The 21,713-nt window shown below is 41.9% G+C and overlaps 3 protein-coding genes across 3 annotated transcripts in view; 2 read left to right on the forward strand and 1 right to left on the reverse strand.

Annotated features, from left to right (window-relative positions):
• The first annotated feature begins 6,683 nt into the window (after positions 1 to 6,683).
• Positions 6,684 to 10,531, forward strand: sapcd1 (suppressor APC domain containing 1). The gene is made up of 4 exons (XM_020639481.3): positions 6,684 to 6,894; positions 9,142 to 9,312; positions 9,397 to 9,555; positions 10,345 to 10,531. The coding sequence occupies exons 1-4, from the start codon at positions 6,802 to 6,804 to the stop codon at positions 10,432 to 10,434; spliced, it is 513 nt and encodes a 170-aa protein (XP_020495137.1). The 5' UTR covers positions 6,684 to 6,801; the 3' UTR covers positions 10,435 to 10,531.
• A 3,476-nt stretch (positions 10,532 to 14,007) lies between these two features.
• Positions 14,008 to 14,478, reverse strand: LOC136177681 (achaete-scute homolog 4). Its single transcript, XM_065951615.1, has one exon. The coding sequence runs from the start codon at positions 14,476 to 14,478 to the stop codon at positions 14,008 to 14,010; it is 471 nt and encodes a 156-aa protein (XP_065807687.1).
• Positions 14,479 to 15,310: 832 nt separating this feature from the next.
• LOC109988116 (PR domain zinc finger protein 4-like) overlaps positions 15,311 to 21,713 on the forward strand; it is an 8,566-nt gene continuing 2,163 nt past the window's right edge. The window contains 20 exon segments of the mRNA XM_065951646.1: positions 15,311 to 15,391; positions 15,713 to 15,781; positions 16,551 to 16,666; positions 16,784 to 16,831; positions 16,834 to 16,971; positions 17,153 to 17,284; positions 17,287 to 17,717; positions 17,719 to 17,842; positions 17,845 to 17,934; positions 18,339 to 18,448; positions 18,450 to 18,489; positions 18,880 to 18,908; positions 18,910 to 18,987; positions 18,990 to 19,001; positions 19,090 to 19,173; positions 19,285 to 19,414; positions 19,532 to 19,753; positions 19,756 to 19,829; positions 19,831 to 19,920; positions 19,923 to 20,094. Coding sequence (XP_065807718.1) covers positions 16,552 to 16,666; positions 16,784 to 16,831; positions 16,834 to 16,971; positions 17,153 to 17,284; positions 17,287 to 17,717; positions 17,719 to 17,842; positions 17,845 to 17,934; positions 18,339 to 18,448; positions 18,450 to 18,489; positions 18,880 to 18,908; positions 18,910 to 18,987; positions 18,990 to 19,001; positions 19,090 to 19,173; positions 19,285 to 19,414; positions 19,532 to 19,753; positions 19,756 to 19,829; positions 19,831 to 19,920; positions 19,923 to 20,094 — 2,119 coding nt within the window. The 5' untranslated portion in view covers positions 15,311 to 15,391; positions 15,713 to 15,781; position 16,551.

A 21,713-nucleotide genomic window follows, 5' to 3' on the forward strand; every position in this document is an offset into this window, starting at 1 on the left:
AAGCAAGGTGTCTGGAGTAGGTTTATGTAACCGCATCTCAAATACCAAAAAGAACACAGAGACGAGGAACAGCACGTACTGTGTGACAGTTTTGCTTCAGCAGGAAGTCAGTGGTGAGGGGAAGCAGTGATACAGACACTATAGGACGATAACCAGAGGAGAGGAAGTTGTTGGTTCACAGGTGCAATGTCGGGGTTTCCACTTCCTTTAGGCCTTTAGATAGTAAGAAGTAAGAAGACACTCACCACAGACAGCCGACGTCACTCACGATGTACTGACGAACCACAACAAATGACAGGAAAAGACACCATGTGAGCACTGTCGCTTCAAGCAAGTTAGTATGGGGAAGTTAGTATTTAGCCTGAAGTCAGGCTTCACAGAATTTCTAGGACTTTATGTAACAGAAGTGTGCTGCAGAATGAATTATAGACATTGTAATGTATTTTAAACGATGGGTGTCTAATCCTTATCCATATTTTCTGTGATACTAATGAGAAATGTGGAGTGACTTTATATCTAGGCCAGGTCCCACAATGCAACTTTTTCTTTGACTTCTTATCTAAATTTGGAACTTTGTACCCTCTGGGGGGGGGGGAGTCCCAAAAAAGGAGTCCCACAAACACACAGTTCAGTGCAAGCATTCCATACGTAAGTGGGAGGAGTTTCCATGGGAGTAATCGCCCCGGTTGTGGAGCCCACAGGTGGGGTTGTTGTGGGGTGGGAGGAGTGAGACGTACTCGATATTATATGCGTGTGTTTGTGGGTTTATGTGTGTGTGTGTGTGTGTGTGTGTGTGCACCTCTTTGGAAAAAGCGGGAAAAATTGGGTGTGCAGGAAAAGCGAGGCCATGCGCTGGCAGCTGGATTTTGTCAGGGGTTCACCGGGGGAGCTAGCATGTCAGGGTGAGCGGGTTTACACTGAAGTGTGCCTAAGGAGACCCTGACTCGGTGTGTTTTTTTTTTTTTTTGGGGGGGGGTCCTCAGGGGGCAGAGATTGGGGGGGCGAGGGTGTGCCAGATTGGGGTCTCAGATTTTATTTTTCTTTGAGCTGTGCAGCCTGCGTGTGTGTATGTTGTCTTTGTGCATTTATCTGTAAATGTGAAGAGCTTCTTGTTCATTTTAGCAGCACAGTATTTTAAGGGGAAAGCGAGATGCCCTGTTACTGTGGGGAGTGTTTGTGGGCGTGGGAAGAAGTTGGAGGGCGATGGGTGGGAGGGTCGGACTGGGCGGGTGTAAATTGATCCTTTGTTTTTGTCCCTGCGAAAGGGTCTTGGAGGGACTTGTTTTTTACCCCGCTGAGGTGACCTTGAGGCTAGTTCAACGTCAAAGCCAAAGGAAGTCCTGCATCAGTTTCAGCCCCTGGTGAAAAGGTGTTTTTGCTTCAGCTGATGTGATTCTGCCCTTATCTGCATCTGGGTGAACATCTGGTTTGCATCTGGACCTGGCCTCGTAGTGTTTGGTTTTGTGCGTGATGAGTGTGACAAATATGTATGTGTTCGTGTTTTCAAGAGAAACGGAGGGAGAGGGCAGGGAGTGTGATTTGTCAGTTTGGATGTATGTGCGTGACTGTCGGGATGAGCGGATAAATGAAGGAAGGAAGAAGTGAGTGCGCTGAAAAGAGAGACGTGTGTGCATGTGTGTGATTGTGTTACATGGCCTGCAACCAGTTACAGGGTGCTGTTATAACTCGTGGGGATGTTGAGCAGAAATGATAGCTTGTATTATTAAAATCTGATACTTTGTGCAATCTGTGCAGCACCTGCGGCTATCAGATAGGAGACTTGCATGCATGACTAAACAGTCTGTCTTATCTGTAGTAGCTAAAGAACGATGGAAGGATAGGGCAGGTTTCCTCGATTTCAAGAGGATATTTGGAGTTTCTGTGCTGGGGGCCTGGGGTACTAAGGGTAACTAGGCCATCTGCAGGGCTTAGGATCCCCTATCCAATATGCAGCAGTCTGCTCTGATTCCGACTGCCCAGTCAAGGGAAAAGAGAAAAGTGTGCGGCAAGAAAATGAAGGACTTTTTAAGATCTAGGTCATTATGATTTCAACATTTTCATTTTTTAACATTCATCTGGACATGGCATACTGGTGGCTCCAACTAAGCAGTTCACTGGAAATTATTATCACTGTTTCCAGGAGTCATGTGACACCATTAAGCTGCAACCAGCACTTGCATCTGTGCCAGTGTGTGAGGTGAAGGAAACCACAGGGAGTGTCCATGTTGAGCACTGATGAGGTCATCCTTGTTTAAATGAAGTTGTCAGTCTTCTTTTCTTTTTTTCTTTTTTTTTACTCTTTACATAGCTTAAAAAAATCCAGGTCACTTACATGAGCTACGTAGTGTTAGTGGTCGACTGTTGTCTAGCCTTTTCTGTTGCTTTAGAGGAAAACTTTCAGTGAAATAACCCTGATGTCTGTATCCTGGCAGAAAAAAAAAGACGCAGTTCTTTTGTTTCTGATGGTGCATATGGGGATTTTATATATGTGGGTTAGATTCCTCGGAGCTATGATCTGGAACAGTGAGCCTGGAGTGGACGGTGCTGGCGTGGGCTGGAGAGGTGAAGGGAGCGCCCCGCCTCTTTGACCCGGGAAAAAGAGTCTCAAATCTGCCTTGCTGACTCTCTAATTCATAAACTATTTTGAATTTGAAAGGGACATACGTGAACATTTGTATTTCTATGACTCTAGTGTTGTGTATTTACCTCCAAGTGTCATTTTCTTTCTTCGTTTCACTAAAACTACGTATGAACGTTGTAGTGAAAGCAAGCGGGAAAGTATGTGTGTGTGTGTAAAAGTGTTAGGGAGTAAGACAGGAAGCAGCTAGGGGCCCACTCTCAGCCACAAAGTAGTAGAGTAGTGAACTGAAAGGAGTCACGGGGGGAAAGTGGATTACTTCAATGTTTGTATGTGTTTGTGTATAAAGTCGTGTGTAGCTAAAACACCCAACAGCCCGCCAATAGCCCGCCAATGTGGAAAAAAAAATGTGTGACATACAGCTCATATATAACTGATATATTTACACTTTATGTGTGATGTTGTAAACTTCCTCCTCAGGGAGCCCACAGTGAAAACTCATCATGATCTTGCATGTTGCATCTCTGTGATAACAACTGAAAAACTGCTACATTTTTTCTTGAGAGTGAACAAAGGGAGATGAACGCATGCTTACACAGGGCATGAGTTTATTTATTTGCCTTTATTTTTTATCACTACTTCTGTAATATTTCCTGAAAAGAGACGAGTAGCTTGTGGCTGAGCTGGAGAAGCCACAATAGAAAAAGAATCACAGCATGAAAAAACATCATATATGTCCGTGGTCATGATGTCATGCTGTGCTTAAGGCCTCGTGCTGGTGACAATCATGTGTACAATGATGTAACAAAAGGTCGTGACTCTGCTGCAGGCCGACCTGGGGCACAGTGAGATACCTCAACTTAATCCCCTGTTTTGATCCAACAACTTGTGACTTGAAATGCTGCGGGGACGGCCCTCGTTTTCACAAATACCTATGGAACGATTAGATGTGTGATTTAAAAGAGACTTCTGAGACTTCTTAATATAGTTGTATTGTTTTTTCATTGTATGCTTATGGTCGAATACACCTTTAAGAATATCCGATCTGAATTTTTTTTTTTTTAAGTATCCAAAACTTTATCCAAAAAAAATGCGCGGGAAAACAGTAAAAAAAAAAAAGCACATGGCAGCACAGAGTGCAGACAAGTTAAAAATAGTTGACCCACTTTTGTAGGGAAAGCCCAAGTGCCCTGCAACTTCATCGCACTGCGCCATCTGGTGTTTTAAAGAAGCTACAACTTTTGGATATTAAAGTTATAAAGGCTCACAAAATGTCAGCTCTGTTTTATAAGTCTCGGTTCCTGAAGATAATGTGTGCTCACGGCTCCCTCTGCTGGTGATTTTGTCTGGCTGCAGCTTTAAAGTGCTTCACAGAAAGTAGGAAAAATGATGACAGTGAGTGCTTATTCGAAATGTTTTTAAAGGGTTTTAGAGATAGAAATGTACAAATGTGTCAAAAAAGTAACTAAATAAATAAAAACTAAATCCCTTCAATGGATAAGTGGTTCTTGGGTTTAAAAAAAAAAGTGTGATGATTGAGTCAGTGGGATCTATAAGATGACCTCATGGATCAGTTCAAATGTTTGTCGTCATGTGAAACAGACTCAGCCACGCCTGCTGAATCATCAAAACACAATAAACACTGTATTTTACTTAATTTATCTAACACTCTATTTTAACACTCTATTTACACTTCATTTATTTCCCTGTTAATTGTTTAGCACCAATACACCAAGTCAAATTCCTTGTATGTGTAAATATACTTGGCAATAAACCCCGATTCTGATTCTGATAAGACCTCTCTCAGGGGCTGTTTAAACAAGGACCTAATAAAAAATAGAAAAAGTGTCTTGTTTTCTTATTTCAGTCCCCTATTATTGATCATTTTCACACAAAAATACTTTATCCTACATTTACCATATGCAGTATGGCACCACAGTGCTCACAATGTTTTTAAACGTCACACTCACATTTTATTATGATTGTATGATTCTTGTATTTTTAATTGTTAATCATGTTTGTTATCCCTTTCTTCTTTTCATCTTTGTTTCATTTGTTTCAGCTTGGAAATTTCTTTTTGTTTCAACAATGTTTCAACAAGGTTCGCAAAATCATTTTTAGTGTAAAGGTCCATCAAAAAGTGTCACAAGTCACCCAAATATACTGATGTGGCAGCAGCTCAGTCTGAAGGGACTCGGGTTGGGAATGAGGTTCCGGGTCACTTCCTGAGTATATACTGCCGAGGTCTCCTTGAGCAAGGCACTGAACCTCCAACAGCTCTAGTACTCTCTCTGTGTAGCAGCCCCACTCTGACACCAGTCCAGAGGACACCTATGGGTGTGTTTGTATGACTACTTTGTGAACTTACAATTTGTCCTTCTCTTTACGATGTTTTTCATAATCAACAAATTGATTTGTTCTTGGTTTCAATTCTGCTTTGGGTGTTTTCAGCCACTAGTTTTGTTGTCCAGTGACTTTATGTATGAGTAGTTCATGTGCTTCCAATTTAAAAAATGTATGATCTACTTTTTGGAGCTTAATATTTTACCTTCAATCCAACCATTTGCTCTTACTGCCTGTTTCTCCTTAGGCGGTAATATAAAAAACTGTGCTGCAGTGACATTGACCCTCAGAACAGCTGATCGTCATGACGATCATGTCAATAAAGAAATCTATACAGCTCCACCCTCTGTCTTCACTGCTTCACTCTGTTGCTGTAATAACTTTTGGAACGCACTTCCACACCTCTGCGCTGGCACAGCTCGTCCCCAGGTTCTGTCACATTCCTGGGAACATGTCGGGACAGGGTGTTCGCCTGAAACCAAAGGGAAGCGTTCTGCTTTCTATCTGCAGAGCCAAAGAGAGGAATGTCATGTTTCCACTTCAAGTACAGGATGACATGATTCTCAGAAACGTCTGGCAATCCTTTGAGCAGAAAAAACTCTGTCGGAGCTTGTGAAAGCAAGATTTTCTTAACTCCTAACCGATCTTGTAAAGCTAATATTCAAGCTGAACAAATATGATGCAAACACAGGAGCTGAAAATATGTTCCCACCTGTATCCTCTTTTCATTTCTCCCAACCACAGCTCCATTTTCAGATTTCCTGCCATATGTGTGGTGGCATATCCACTCAGTGCAGATCACTGTCCACCAATCGCTCTGGTTCTAATTGAGCCTTTTAAAAGGCCATTGCTGACAGATGTTGATCATTGGTGGATCAAAGATGAGTCTCTGTATAAAATGTCACAAAGAGAACGATGTAGACTTGCAGCGCTTCTTTTCATATTTCTTGATTTGTTTGTTGCCTATATCCAGATGAAGTGTAGGCCGTCTGACTCTGAGTCCGGTTCTATACTGGAGGTCTCTGCCTGTTAGAAGAAAGTTTAACTTTGCCATTTTATTTGCTCATTGGTGGATTGAAGTTGTGCTTCTGTAAATACCATTACAAAGAGAATATTTTAGACCTACGGTTCAGCTTTCATATTTCCTTCCATATGTAAAATATAAAGACTAGCTGTCCATGACGAGTTAAGAGAAAGTTTCTCCTTGTTGATTACCCATGCTGGATGTCGGGTCTCTGTATAACATATTACAAAAAAGAACATTCTAGACATGTGCTGCATTTCCAGTTGAGCAGATAGATGGTTGCCTATATAAGTCTAATGTTTAAAAAGAAGTAGTTGGGGTTTGCTCTTGTGGATTAATGTTGGGTCTCTTTTCATTCATACTCCAACCAGTACGGTCTAGACCTTTTTAAAGTTTCTTGTGATAAGTTCTTGTTGCAATTTGGCGCTCTATAAACTTACACTCTAACTTCAATGAAGTCCAGTTGCCTTTTGCATCAAGAGTTGAGTTTTCCTATTTTACTTGTTTTCAATCCTGCATTGCCAGTTTCAGCCTCTCTCTCTCTCTCTCGCCTCTTTTTTTCTCTTTGTCACTGGATGTCGATTAACCAGTCATGGCAGTGACATGTGGAATTTTTCATTACCTCGCCCTGGGGGCACCATGCTGTCTGTGCCTGTGTATCGTGCTGTTATTTTTTTTCCACCCCTGCCTTTACACTCCCATTCTCTCTCTTTCTCTTTCTCTCTCTCTCTCTCTCTCTCTCTCTCTCTCTGGTATTATTGTGAGTCAGACCGGGCGTGTGGAGCTGTGGTGTGTTGTTTGTTGTCCGGCAGCTGTATGGGGCAGTGGTAGCTGTCATAGATTGATTTTCCTCTCCATGGCCGGTCGTCCCTCTGGCTCCTACACTGTGGTTATCATCCCCCTCAGGACCAGCCTGTACAGCCTGGACGCACTGCGCTTCTACCTATGGGTGAGGAGAGAGCTGGTGTGTGTGTGTGTGTGTGTGTGTGTGTGTGTGTGTGTGTGTGTGTGTGTGTGTGTGTGTGTGGGGGGGGGTGATCCTAATCAGTTACCTGGGAGTAAGTTTCTCATAAAGTAGTGGTTCTTATCAGCTATCATGCATAGTCACATGTTTTCAGCACAAGAGGATTTATGACCTATACTGTACATGTTGTTATCGTGTAGGTTTCAAAGCTGTGCAGAGCTGTACATGTTAAGATAAAAAAATAAAGAGGCAGCACCTCAGTAATGTAAATGATAACATACATGTATGCCTTCACTGTCTCTCCAGTCTATTACAAAGTCTCCAGTTTTTTTAGTACATTTAGATGACCTTATCTGCCCTGTTTAAATATATACAGAGGTTTTTAAATATCAATTTGGTCTAAGGCTCCATTAACATACAGAGTTGTGCTAAATGACAGGAGTCTTATCAATGTTAACACATGTATAGCTACAAACACACAAGGAGAAGCAGCTTTCATAATTCTAAACATGCTCCCTATATGAATTGTATTACGATAACTTATGCTACATAGAGACTGTGTCAAAGGTGTTGTTGCCATCAGTGCTGTCCCTTCAATTCACAGCCAACATTTCACCATTACATTTAGTAAATTATTAGAACTTTACTGGTCCAGGCTTATTTCAAATTGTATTTTTTTCCCCCACAAATTTAATTTACCATTTGAAAATGTAAATTCTGTTTGCTGGCTTATTTGGTCTTTAAACAGGACATTTACCTCAAAGCTCCTGTGAGGAGTTTTAGGTGATAGGTGTCAGACACTTTTTTAAAAATTTTCCATGGAAAAGCTTCTCCACAAGTGAGACATCAAAAGTACGTCAAAAAAAAAAGGATGACAATTTAGAGGTACGGCTTCGTCAACAGAGGTTGCCATGGTCGACATTTACCCAAAGTTCTGTCTTGACACAGCTACAGACATCCCGGTGACACATTCCCACATGTCAAGTCTGCTCCTCACAGCTTCCTGTTAAATGATTAATATAGAAAAAAAAACTCCACTCACAGAAAATCTATTACTGTACAGGAGTGAAACAGCTACAGTATTGGATTTCAGAATCGTTCAGCAGACACACAGGTGTGATATTTAATAAGGCACAGGTTCATATTTGAACATTTGATTAACTATTGTAGCTTAGAGAATCATTCACTGGTGTTACAACGATGTCATTGTAACCCTTCATGTGATGGTCGTGGGTTGAAGTTACAAAGTGACCTCATGATACCAGAGGTCGATCATCACCACCATGTATTATGAGTCCCTGGTCATGCAGCACTGTTAGCTCTGTGTGAGCCCATTATATGTGCATGTAGTCCAGCTGGTAGTAGACAATAGGACCAAAGGCCTCCTGCTGCTCCGTAGATTGGCTCTGCTGATGTAAACAAAGCCTTGGGGCCTCTGGAAGACAACAGGCAGCGCTGCAACCATCACGCTGCTTTACGTCAGGCTGCAGGACAGTTTTAGTCAGCCACCTAATGACATCCAAATCTACACGCAAGCTCACGTACTCACCCCAAAAACTGGCTAAAGCATCAAACTCAGTGGTTGAATAAATACAAAGGCTTAAAGTTACACGCAGTTGGACACCTTTAGGCAGAAAGTGGTGATGTAAGTTTGAAGTGAAACACGTCGAAACACTTTTTAAGATTTAAATTGACTCATTAATAAGTCAGTAGAGACCAGATTAACCTGCTTAAACAGGTCAACACTGAAGGTCATTTTCTCTGCTCTCCCATGAGGACAGTACAGCAAGTTGTCTCCACTGGTAGAGCATCCTTCAAGGCACTTGATCCTATTCACTGCACTGAAAGGACAGGCGAAAGTGCTGGGAGGGCACCTTAAGGATACATTGTGTTTCTTAACCCTCCTCTATCGGGTTTACTCAGCTAGAAGAACACCCACGAGGGTAGTTTATCAAGTTCTGACTTCTTGCAGAGAAACTTAAAGAACACTTTATCACATTTTCTCCACAAGCATGGGACACCAAAAAGGACAATACCTTCATCAAATTTTCTCCACCTGGAAGAAAACCTAAAGGCTCTTTATTGACACTTGTTGATTAGATGGAAAGTATTGGAAAAGTGACTGTAAATACAGGGAGTGGGAGAGAGATGATAGCATGCAGGAAAGCTCCCTGACTTAAATGTTTTAGCCCTTTTTGTATGCCTGACCCTGCTGTGTTCATCCCATCGCAGATTAAGCGCCTGAAGGATCTGGAGAGGGAGAAGGACGCTCTGTGCTCTGGGCTGGAGATCCTGGAGAAGGCTCATGCCTGGTATCTGCAGCGCCTGGACGAGAACAGAGCCAGGCAGGATGACATCGAGACCGAGAGTGGGGCCGGGACCCATCAGGAGGGTGAAGCAGAGGTACTTGGACCTGGCAGGAGTATGGGGACTACATTGGTCCCTAAATGTGTCTCTAAAAAGCCTCCTCTCTGTCTCTCTCTACAGGCTCGGTCATGCTTCCTCAGGTCTTGTATTCAGCGGGTGAATGGCTCTCTTGGAACTGTGATGAGTGAACCTAATGTGACCAGCAGCAGCAGCAGCCTCTCTCTGCCTGAAGTAGTGGCAGACAGCGACCTCCGCTGGCACAACTCAGTACTGACTCAGGCAAGCGCAACACAAAATGTTATCAGAATCAGAAATACTTCATCAATATTCAATTATGACGATCTTTGTTGCCATTTTCTTAAGTTATTAGTGGCGATAGAAAGGGTGTATCAATTACATTTGTTCATTGTGTGTCCACACAAGCTTCATGCCACCCCTGCACAAGTCAGTGCCCCTGTTGGGCTAGTCAAAAAAAAGTCTTGACACACCCCTATTGTGGTGGAATGAAGCTTACACTGAATGTGCTCCTGTGCTTTACAAGCATGTCGTGGAATGGGTTGGCTACATGTCCAAGATGACATGTAGCTTGTACAACATCCCAATCTCAGAGAGTCCAGGTCGAGACGACCTCAGCCTCCTCAGGAAGTAGAGGCAGCTCAGGCCCTTCTCGTGGTCTTGGCCCAGTCCAGTTTATTGTCCAAGTACAGGACCCCCCTGTACAGACCCCCTGAATGGAAAGGGGTCTCTGGTGCCTTTGCCCTCCTCAGATCCACAATCAGTTCCTCTGTGTTTGTCACATTGGGCTGGACATGGTTCTTCTCACACCATCTGATAAAGTTGCCCACCACAGTCCTGTACTTGGCCTCGTAAACCCTTGCTGATACATCCAAATAAGAAAAAAACAAAACGAAGCAGCAGTAAATCTAATAGTAACAACAAAGAATACATTCATGGCTGCTTGCCTCTTCTAATTGAGTTTACAACTCTTCAACACACATTTGTTTTGTCATCTTCTGTGTCTACGATAAGGCAATGATCATTTTATGCCTCTTTTTTTTTCTTTGACAGGAAGTGAGCGACAAGAACCGTCGGATCGCCTTGTTGGAGCAGGAAAAAGATGCTCTCCTTGAACAGCTTGATGAATTACGGGCAAATTGATTGCATGTATTCAGGTACAGATGGACACATGGACATGTTGCTAATGTTATCCAATTTGTAAATATGTGTTTAGATAAATAAATTACTGTGAAACATGCATCATGTGCTTGCATTCTTTTTAATACTACAAACAAGTTTGGATTGAAGACTGACATGTTTATAATGAACCAGTAACTAATCACCAAAAAATCTAACATGCACTAACTCTCCATTGTGTATATTCCTTTAAATATCATGTGGATTCATTTTCATGTAAAAATTCAAAGAAAGTTTTTGGCAAATAATAAAAGAAGGTATTGGAGCTCAGACGGCCTAGTGGTTAGGTCGCACCCCTTTTGGGAGATTATAGCCCTCCGGGGGGCCTGGGTTCAAGTCCGGCCTGTGGCTTCTTTCCCATAAGTTACTTCCCACTCTATCTCCCCTGTTTCCTACTCTATCCAATGTCATTTACAATAAAGGCAAAAAGACCCAAAACCAGCTTTAAACATCTTAAATCTTTATTTTGTGTGGTTTAAAGAAAGAAATAGGAGCAATTGAAAGTCAAAGGATTGAAGAAATTTGAGAAAAAGTTGTAAAATTTGACATGAGCAGAAGACCATTTAAGCCATTATAATGAAAAAAAAACAAAACATTTTTATGCTGTAAATGTCATTGTTTGGATTTTAGCACCAAATCAATGAAAGCATTATCACACCACACTTGAATCATCCCATCATGCTTTGTATCTCTGTCATATGATGTACCTAACAACATTTTTCAACATTGATGCTCCAAATATGCCTTTACAGTGAAAATAGTTTTGCATGACACCAAAGAAGGAGCATCGTTTCAACTTTAAAGACGTTTCCTTTCCCCTGCAGTGAGCAGATTACACTCCTGCATCATTGTGCATCCTGTTGCTGACCGTTGTTCCGTTTCCGTCTGTGAATGTGGGCTCTGTCTGTCTCAACACGTCCCAGCAGCCTCTCCTGGTGGTCCTGCACTGATCTGACTTCAGCCGATAAACCTTATCTTGCCAAGTCATCGTGCATGTTTGCAGGAAATATTCTTTCCCGTCTTGCACAAATATCCAGCTTTAGAACAGAGGGCAACATTAGCAGGATCATTACAGATTCAATCTCTTGCAAATCACAGATATCAATCTGAACCCATGCAAATATTCCCTCAACATCTTAAGATTATTTTTCCCAAAGTCAAAGCAGGGTTGAGTTTGAAAGGTTTCTGTGGGCGATGTGTGATTTCAGAAATGTATCTGATTGATCCAGATCATTCCATAAAGTTTTCTTCTGATTTCTGGAGTAAATCACGGCCCTGCATCAGCAGCAACTTTTCCAGTAAATCGAGGAATTCCTGCATGGAATCTCTGCAGGAATCTGATCAGAATCAGCCTGTGTGCACCAGGAAAGAAAACATCCATTATGGCGGATGCTTTCTTTTAAGTAGCTTCATGTTCTCTATCTTCAGAGAGCCACTGAACCATCAAGCCCCGGGTACCAGCACTTGGCTAATTATCGTCTCTAATTCACGAACTCCTCAGCCAAACACCTTCTGTTATGGTTATGTCATGCCTTTGTGGCAGTCAATGCTGTTCTTCCATACCTGCATGGTTCACTAACACCGCACTCTGCTGGTCTCCAAACTCCCTTTACTTGTATACAATGTCATGTTTTTTCCCCCTTCAATTTGTGGTTTTGGTATGACTGAATCTAAAAAAATGGCTGTTTCGTGCATTTCAGCAGAGGTTGAGAGTATCAACACACAAACAGGGTTGAAAGAGAGGGGGTTCTTTGGGGGGGGTTCCTGTTGAGGGGCTGAGGGTTCCCTGATAAATGCATTCCTTAAGCTATTATCAGAGAAAAGCTTTCCGAGGACCCTGAGACTGTACACTAAGTAGGCTAGGTGGTCTTTTAAGATCTCAGGTAACTCAAAACAATGATGGAGACTTTCTGTAGAATGGACACTTGTGGCTTAAGATGTAGTTGCTGTACCTTAGAGAGCAGTTAAGCTTTCTCCTTCTGTAACCATATTCTGAAGGCCATAAGAGAAATAAAAAAGAGGTTTCCTTTTCTGTCAGAATAAGTCTATCAACAAAGGACAATGTTCAAAAGAGTTTTTTTTAGGTTGATTTCAAAGCGATTAAATAAAAGTGTAATAAACTTTTTGTACGTCTCTTAACCAAGAGGGTTCAGACAGAGTTTTGGAGCTCTTGAAGTAAATGTTTGTGTGAGATAAGCACATGCAAATTACGCTACCATACCATACCATACAGTACAAAATGATGATACACTTTTTGTCCCCTTGGTTGAATTTGCCTTTGACAAATGTGCTGCACCCATTTCAAAATGTTATCTTTTTTCTTTATTGAAACCAGGAAAACTTGTTAGATTAGAAATCTCTGTTTAAAGAATGTCCTAGGCAAGACACGCAGCAGAGCTGAAAAGTATCATCATATGCTAAGTTACATTAGGACCATTCGCTGTTTATTTATTTGAGAAGAAATAATGCACATTTATTAATTTGGGAACTTAAGTCCTTCGTGGAGATAAGTTGACTTTAAGGCATAATACCATTAATAATGACAGAATAATATCAAGGCTCATATTATTCTGAGGCACTTGGATGATTCATGGCATGTAAGAAAATAAATGAAATCATAAAAGGGATAAATACACATGTATTAAAATGACAGGAATGGTGAACACTTACAAAAACAGTCCAGTAAACACTGTTTTGAACGAGAGGTTTAAAAGCAGGAAAAAGCACAACTGCACTTGTTATGGTATTTTACAGTAACCTTTTGTAAACGCTCTGGAGTGTGAGGTTAGATTATGTTAACAATAATAACATTTTATGTCCAGAGTTTCCAGAACAGAACCAATTTCAATATTTGTGTGCACAGAGAAGTGTCTAAGATTAGTAAACCTGGACTATTTCATTCGTGTTCAATTTTCAAGATGTTTAAAGCCTACCTTTGATGCACTGGGGATTATTTATGACTTAAAAAATAAATAATAGGACACACAAGTATATTGTACTTCTGCTATGATCTCTGCTAAAGTGGTCACCTCATCTGTTAGAGGCACACTTTGATTTACTTATAAAGCAACTTAATTACACATATATGTGGAAAGAGATTTGAAAATAAATGTTTCCCTACATTCATACAATGATTAAGACTGCTTTGTTGAACTCTTATTTTCTCATGAATATCAGAATCTTTAGTCAGAATATGAGACTTTTCCTTTCAATGCCAAAAACCTCTGCAACAGGCGGCAAAGCTTAACATTTTGTTCACATTCATTCAAGTTATACTTACAATATTTGGCCCTAATCTCCCTGTATGTAAACGAATTTTATGCACAATGTAAAGACTGGAAAAATAAGACATAGGAAATTGTTTTTTGTTGGGATTTGTTTTACTGTCTTCACAAATTAATTACAACCGATCACATAGAAAGAAAGAGAGACACACACACACACACACACACACACACACACACACACACAGAGAGAGAGAGAGAGAGAGAGAGTCTGTCTTTTCCCCCGTTGACCCTGCAGGCCAACTTTGGGTTTTCAAACACTGCTGAACTCTGTCCTCTGCTGTGCGTAGTTACGCGCGCCTCCAGGTGGCAACTCCATCCCGGACACGTTTACGTCCAGCAGACTCTGCAGGTGTTTGATGTAGTCAATAGCCGCACGCAGTGTCTCCACTTTGCTGAGCCGTTTGTCCTCGAACTCGTGCGGCAGATGCTCTCTGAGCCGCGCGTAACCCTCGTTTACGCAGCGCACCCTGTGTCGCTCCCTTTCGTTCCTTTTCCGAATGAACGCGGGCTCGAAGGTATATTCACACACGCCCAGAGTTCCGTGAAAAGGGAAATATGATAATTGTCTGTAGGGTAACCTCTGGCTGTGCACACTGTCGAGGTATGCAGCGTCTAGGTGAAAGGGAAGTCCAACCCGGAGAGCATCCCTGTAGTGCGCTCCATCCATGTCCATAGAGAAGCTGTGGAGAGCCAGTGAGGGGACATAGGGAATGTTCTCCATAGACTCCTTTCTATTAATCAAATATGAGAAAATATAAGATAAAACAGCATTAAATATGCAATTATATTTACACTATAATCTATAAGCAACGCAACTTACCCTGTCAAATTCTCCTTACAATCATCTGCTGTTTTGAGCAACAGTTTCCTTTAAGTCCTCGCCACGTTGTGAATCAGTTTGGGACACTTCTTGATCGGGACTCTGTCTGTCTGTGTGATAACTTGCTTGTTGGCCCTTTGAGGCTGTAGAAGGCATAGTGGGTGTGATCTGGGGCGGAGATGGAGTCATAGTTTTCTTCATCAAGATAAAACTGTTTACATAACGCTTCCTTCCTTTTCTCATAATGAATAAGGCAAACATTTACAAGAATTTATACATTAATAGGCTTATTCAGTAATTTCTGACAGGATTTAGACACATATTTAGACACAGGATTTAGACCCTAACTCAAACCCCTAACAATCACATTCATTCATTACATCTTTCAACTGCCTGTTGTATTTAAAAATATAGGCAATGAAGTGTTACAATCAATATATCACAGCAAGCCTGACACATGGCTGTTTTTCTGCACCTGTGGGAGACATTAAATCATTCCCTAATCCACAGAGGTCATGCAGTGAAAGTTGGCTCCTATAGGCTACTGAAATAATTTACAGAAAGTAAACACCACGGTTTGGAGGCAGGCTATCTATATAGGTAGTCGTGCAAAGTTGTGTAATAAAACAAAAGATTTCATAACTTAATCACCGACAAATTGCTGATTTCATTTTTCTCTCAGGTACTCTGGAGAAAGGAAGAAGGAGAACTGACCTGTGATCAGCCAACAAAAAAAAAAAAACATCCGTTCTCACAGCGCATGCGCATTCGAGGCAATTACTGTCATGGCCCCTTTCATCGAGGCATTGTGTTGGTATGTTGTTGTTTTCAATACATCTTGCTTTTCCAGTTAGGAACAATTATGCATTTAAAGCAACGCGGTCGTACTGCAGTGTGGCTATACTTTTAACTGGCTATATCACCCGAGAAATATGTTTTTGAACCGTATTTGCAGGAGTAAGCTGGTGAGGCTAATGTTAGCATCGTTACCAAAGTGGTGGATGCAAAAGCCAACTACTTTCGACATGTCAGTTTCAACGACGTGTTCACTGTTGTTTCACTATTTAAATTATAATTCAAATGGCAGTATGACTTGCACTTCGATGCTTTATGTTTCGTTTACAATTTTATTCAGCAGGAAGAGGATAATGAGAACCCCAACAGCAGTACACCATTACTGATGGATATCAGATGTTGAATTCAGGTAAGTTGTTGCTGCCTTTTATACAAGGCTTAAATTAATCCTATATTCAAGTGTTGTTGGTGAAAGCTACACCAAGATAAAGGAGGCATCATTTCCATCTGCTAGCTGTGTCTAAACAGCAGCAAACAACCAAAACAACAAGATCATTCTTGTTTTATTATTTAGCTTCTTAGCTCTTTGCTCAGTCCTAGTTTACTCTTTCATTTCATTTTTTTTTATTATTTGTTCCGTACATGTCAAAACACACAACAGAAAAAGAATTCACACTTTATCCCATGTACGGAAAGTAGCAGGGAGAAGAATAATTCTTGTTTTGCCTGCCCCCCCTTAATCAAAAAGCAAACAACAAATATCTGGATGGTTCAGTCCAATTACAATGAGTGAATATCATAACTTCAGTCTTCACTTCCTCAGAAAGTAGAAGGAAAACACACACAAAACACCACTTTCGTACCGTCTGATAACTGTGTTCTTGTACATTTTCTTCAACTGAAATATCTGAACACAACCCTTCAAGTCGTTATTTAAAGAATTCCACAATTTAATTCCAATGACAGAAATACACACCTCTGTTTTAAAGTTGTCTTCACAAACTGATGCTTGAAATGACATTTTTCTTCTTACGCTGTTCGTCTTCTGAGCTGAAAACAAACATCTTTTTGTAAACTTTCTGGTAATACTTTACTCTTTTGCTCCGAACATAACTACAAGTGTCTGTGACTCAACTAAATCTTTCAGTTTCAATAAACCTGATGTTGCTTTCCCCTAGGATGAATGAGATGAACCTGAGTCCTGTGGGCATGGACCAGCTCAGCGTGCCCTCAGTGAGTGCCAGCCACCTTGGTCTGCCAACGTCCCCCACACATAACCCCATCCCCACCTCAGGTAGGAAAGAAAGACGCCCTGTGTTGTTTCAAGCTGAAAAATAAACTAGCGTCACATATTCACATGGTTTATACACATTCCATTTGTCTTAAGTATCCATGCTGAAATGTTGTTCAGGGATGCCAGTGGCCCATCCCCAGCCTGGGTCCTTCCTTGGCTCCCTTCCTCTGCCCTCTCTCTGATGCTTCCCATGGGTCCACTGAGTGACAGAGGAGTGATGTGCGGCCTGCCAGAGAGGAACTACTCCTTGCCGCCCCCTCCATACCCGCACCTGGAGAGCAGCTACTTCAGACACATATTGCCAGGTGAAGTATTGTTGGAGCTTGAAATGTATTATCTGGATTGAAATGTGTCAAGTAGTTGGGCATATTCTTGTACTGGTCCTTTTTTTTTTTTTAAATAAAAATGAAGTTATAGAATAAATCATTAATGCTACTATTTTTTTTTTTTTTTAGCTATAATCTCCCCCTTTCTCTCCTGCTGTAGGTATTTTGTCCTATCTGGCAGACCGTCCACCACCTCAGTACATTCATCCCAGCAGCCTAAACATGGATGGGACTCTGTCTGTGGCCAGCAACAATCCCTCAGGTCTGGATCACTACAGTGGCCCTGGAGGCCCACTGAGCAGGGCCTGGTACCCATGGACTCTAGACAGGTCAGCGGCCAGGGAGACCTCCACCAGACTGGTGCTCATGAGCTGGACTCTACAGGGTGGCCATGGAGTCACCGTGTCAGCAGCCCCATGTCTCCTGACCGTATGGGAGAGGAGTTGGCAAACATGGAAGGAGTTGGGGTGGTGTCTGTGTCTGACACCCAGCAGCAGCTCGGAGGAGGAAGGCAGCCTCAGCCGCATGAGGGTCTGACTGGGGTGGACTCATCTGGTGGGGTGATGCCCCTGCATGGACCCCCTGTGCTTGAACTACCGGTGGTGATGGAGTCGGGATCATATGGGGGGCCGAGGTGGAGCAACGCTGGTGGTGGAGGAGGCGGCGGCGCAGGAGGACTTGGGGAGCAGCTCCATTCAAATGGGGAGCTGAACTCAGGGGTGGTGGAGTGTTGTGCTCACTGGCTCCATGACCAGTCAGGGCCAGCTGGAGTCTGTGTCGCTCCACGGACACTCTGGGATGGGGCTGGAGGCCGTTAATGTTTCCCCCATCACTGCGGAGGTGTCGCTGGGTCAGAAAACAACCTTGTGCTGGTAAACTCCACCCTGCAGCTCGAGGATTCTGCTGCCAACAAGGAGAACATGGTCACTGGCTTCACCATATGTAAGTGTGTCATTACAAACTATATTATTTACAAAAAAGTCAGAGACAGCGTTGGTAGAATTAAAGTTGGAGCATTTTAAAACAATTTTTTCTCATGATACTGATTTCAAAAATGAGTAGAATCCATTGCAAAGTACCTCTCTGGTATTAACAGTATGTCATAGATTGATGTGATATCAAATTAATACTACCACACTGACAGAAGCCTAACTCTGCTGCAAGTTTTTAATACCTCACCTTACACAGTATTTATTGTACTATCGGAGCATTCCCTACACTGGTATCATATTGGAACAACTTAAGTGTAATGAGCATGGTGTACAAAACATAATACTTTAAACTGTTTACAAGCAATTCAAGTGACTCTCGCTCGTTTAAACTCTTGTGTTGTTCTTGTCCCACAGGGTGCACACTGTGTGAGCGCTCATATACCTCAGACTGCCCAGAGCACGGCCCAGTCACCTTCATCCTTGACACGCCCATTCAGAGCCGAGCCCGCCTCTCTCTGCCACTGTGCACTGTGCCTGCGCATCTCAGTGGCTGATGAACCTTTGGGTAAGAGAATAAATCACCTTCAACGGGAAAAGACTGTAGCTATTAGTGCACTATTCTGTGGTCAGATGTGATGACAGTATTTAGGATAACATACAAATGTTATTGTTAATATTAGTAAGCACATTCTTAAAATAAATTCCTGCATTATATAAAGAACCTAAAGAAACCTCCTTTGCATTGTGCAAATATTAGTTTTGGTCAAGTTTTATTAAGAGACTTTTTAAAATATTGCACAAGAATCACCCAAACATGATTATTTAGACAATAACAAAAGAAGAATTACCTTTTAGAATGTTAAGATCTCTTCTGAAAATAATTATGACTGAAAGGTAGTGATTGCCAAATGTACTCATTATGTCACTGACTTAAGGTGTTTCATGCTCATTTCAGGAGTTTTTGCACGAGACGTTATTCCTCAACAGGACCTGCTTTGGACCGATGGTGGGCCAGCACTGTAGCAACGTGGACCTCTCTGATTGGCCACAAAAGGAATCGCCAGCAAAGTTTGGAAGGTCAGTGCAGCTGCTTTTCGTCCAACTGTGGTTGTAACAGTACATGAAAAAAAAATCTTAATAAGAAGGACCCATTTCTCTCTTTCAGATGTACCACAACAACGTGCTGGAATTCTACATTGTGACAACAGATGAGAATGAGTGCAACTGGATGATGTTTGTCTGCAAAGCCCAGGTATGACAGATCCTACGGGTTTATCCTCAGGATTCTCAGATTACAGCGATAGGGGGTAAAAAAAAAAACATCCCTAAAGAATAAAAAATATTTTATGTTTGCGTGTCTAGGACGCGTGAGGAGCAGAACCTGGTGGCGTACCCTGCCAACGGTAAACTGTTCTTCTGTACAACCAGAGAGATCCATCCAGACCAGGAGCTGCTCTTCTACTACAGCAGAGACTACTGCAGGCTGCTAGGTGAGATGAGACAAAGGAAGATTAAACCTGCACAGTTTTTCAGCTACTAGAGCATGTGTTTATTCCTGACACGGTTATCCGTTAATAAATGTTCCATCATCCTTAATGTCTCTTCAGGTGTTCCTCAGGTACCCGAGGGCCACATCTGCCAATGCGGCAAAGAGTGCTCCTCCTTCTCCGAGCTCAAGTCTCATTTGAGCAGCCATAACGCCAACCACAGCCAAAACCAACCTCCACACAGCCACAGCCCATCACAGCAGGACCATTCTCAACAACAACAAACAACAACAACAACAACACCACAGCAGCAGCAACAAGAGCAGCAACCACAGCAACACACTCACCAGGAGAGAAGCTGACAACGGGACGTCCAGCTCCTTCCTCGTCCCCATGGCCCTGTCACGCCCACGCTGCCGGGACAAACAAACGGTGAAAACGGCAGCAGCAGGGGCGACGGTAACCGGAACTCTGATAATGTTACATCCAGAGCGAAAGGGTCAGGGTCATTGTCCGGGAAAAGAAATTCAAATGCAGCATGTGCTCCCGAGCTTTTACCACTTCCACTAAGCTCAACGTGCACTTCATGGGGCACGTCGGGATGAAACCACACAAGTGTGAATACTGCAGTAAGGCCTTCAGCGATCCCAGCAACCTCAGGATGCACCTCAAGATCCACACAGGTGTGTACATGAAGAATTGAAGTATAAACATTTGTTGTTTTTTTGAAAGATGTTACGCCCCACCAAGTAGCATCATTATCTCCCAACAAGCTACATATAGAATTCAATCATATGTATATTTAGTGAGTTGTCTATATTAGTGAGTTGTCATGTTGCCTCAGTAAAAAAATTACAATTTCAAACACCTTTAAAACCTCTTACAGAAATAAATAGACCTTTTTAGAAATTAGAAGTTTGATGATGCTCATTAAATCTTTTCTTCAAGGCATTATTTCTCCAGTATTTGAGCTAAGCTTAGGTATTCTAACCAGCTGCAGTTCATCAATTCATCATCTTTATTGACAGACTCAGGAGTCCATTAAAAAAGATCAAAACAAACAAGATAGAAATTGACTGTGTGAGAGCACGATCAATCTTTTCGTTCAACTCGTGTCAAGATTTAGTAGAAGGGTTGTTCCAATATGTCACACTTCTGTTGAAAAACATTTTTCAGCTTTTGAAATACTGATTTTTTTTTTCTCCCCCAACAGGTCAGAAGAACTACAGATGTACGGTTTGCGAGAAGTCCTTTACTCAGAAAGCTCATGTGGCGTCACATATGCTCATCCACACCAGTGCAGAGAAGCACGAGTGTGACCTCTGTGACCGCGCGTTCATCAGGAAACACGACCTGAACAACACATGTTCTCTCACACACAGTATGTAACATTATGTTTTCTTTGTAAAACAGTTCCTTGCATTGGCAAACTAATAGATGTGATTTTAAGCATATCTGTTTCTGTCTTGATCTCAACATAATTACCTGATTAAATAAACCTTATCTCATGTTCATTTCATACTATCTCCCCTTTTCACCACAGTGAACGCCGGATACAGTGCCCAAAGTGCCACAAACATTTCCTCAAGACCAACCACTTGAAAAAACACATGAACTCTCACGAGGGCCGCAGAGACTTTGTCTGCGAGAAATGCCACAAAGCATTCCTCACCAAATACCACCTCACCCGTCACCTTAAGATATGTAAAGGTCCAAAGGCAGAGAGAGCGTCTCGTAAAGAGCAGGACGAAGAGGAGGAGGAGGAAGAAGAGGAAGAGGAGGAGGAGGAGGAAGATGAGGAGGATGGAAGGGGAAGAGGAGGAGAGAGACTTGTTGACTCGAACAGCAATGATGAGTGTGGTTTAGATGTTGGAGGATATAACTCTGAAAAGTCCCTGTCACCCCCGCATTGACAACACCGTGCCTCTTGTGATGTCGTGTGTATTTATTTACTTCAATAAAAGATTGACATTTACCTCCAGGTTCTGCCAAATCACAGTGACTTTACTCTGACTTCAAAATGCATTTTAAAAAATCCTGTATATAACATGTTTAGTCTCACATTATAACTTATAATTGCTGCTAAAACAAATTTTGCAAACCTATAAATATCTGACTGTATTTCTATAAAACTTTTTTTTTTCTATTTAACTCAGGAACTTGTAATATTGGTTTCATATTACTTATCTTACATTTGTTATTCTTTTAGCTGACTCACTAACATGGGCTGAATGACTAAGATTCATTTGTAATTGCAATAAAATGTCAGTTAAAATTTCTGATGCCATTTACTAAAATTTTA

This window comes from Labrus bergylta, chromosome 23, assembly GCF_963930695.1.
Source record: "Labrus bergylta chromosome 23, fLabBer1.1, whole genome shotgun sequence".
In the NCBI taxonomy this organism is placed as follows: domain Eukaryota; kingdom Metazoa; phylum Chordata; class Actinopteri; order Labriformes; family Labridae; genus Labrus; species Labrus bergylta.

Bases quoted from the DNA above. Each gene is read 5' to 3' on its own strand.
- sapcd1 (XM_020639481.3), top strand. From the start codon at position 6,802: ATGGCCGGTCGTCCCTCTGGCTCCTACACTGTGGTTATCATCCCCCTC. The intron at 9,313-9,396 runs GTACTTGGACCT...CTCTCTCTACAG, and splicing joins ATCAGGAGGGTGAAGCAGAG to GCTCGGTCATGCTTCCTCAG. The intron at 9,556-10,344 runs GCAAGCGCAACA...TTTCTTTGACAG, and splicing joins ACAACTCAGTACTGACTCAG to GAAGTGAGCGACAAGAACCG.
- LOC136177681 (XM_065951615.1), bottom strand. From the start codon at position 14,478: ATGGAGAACATTCCCTATGTCCCCTCACTGGCTCTCCACAGCTTCTCT.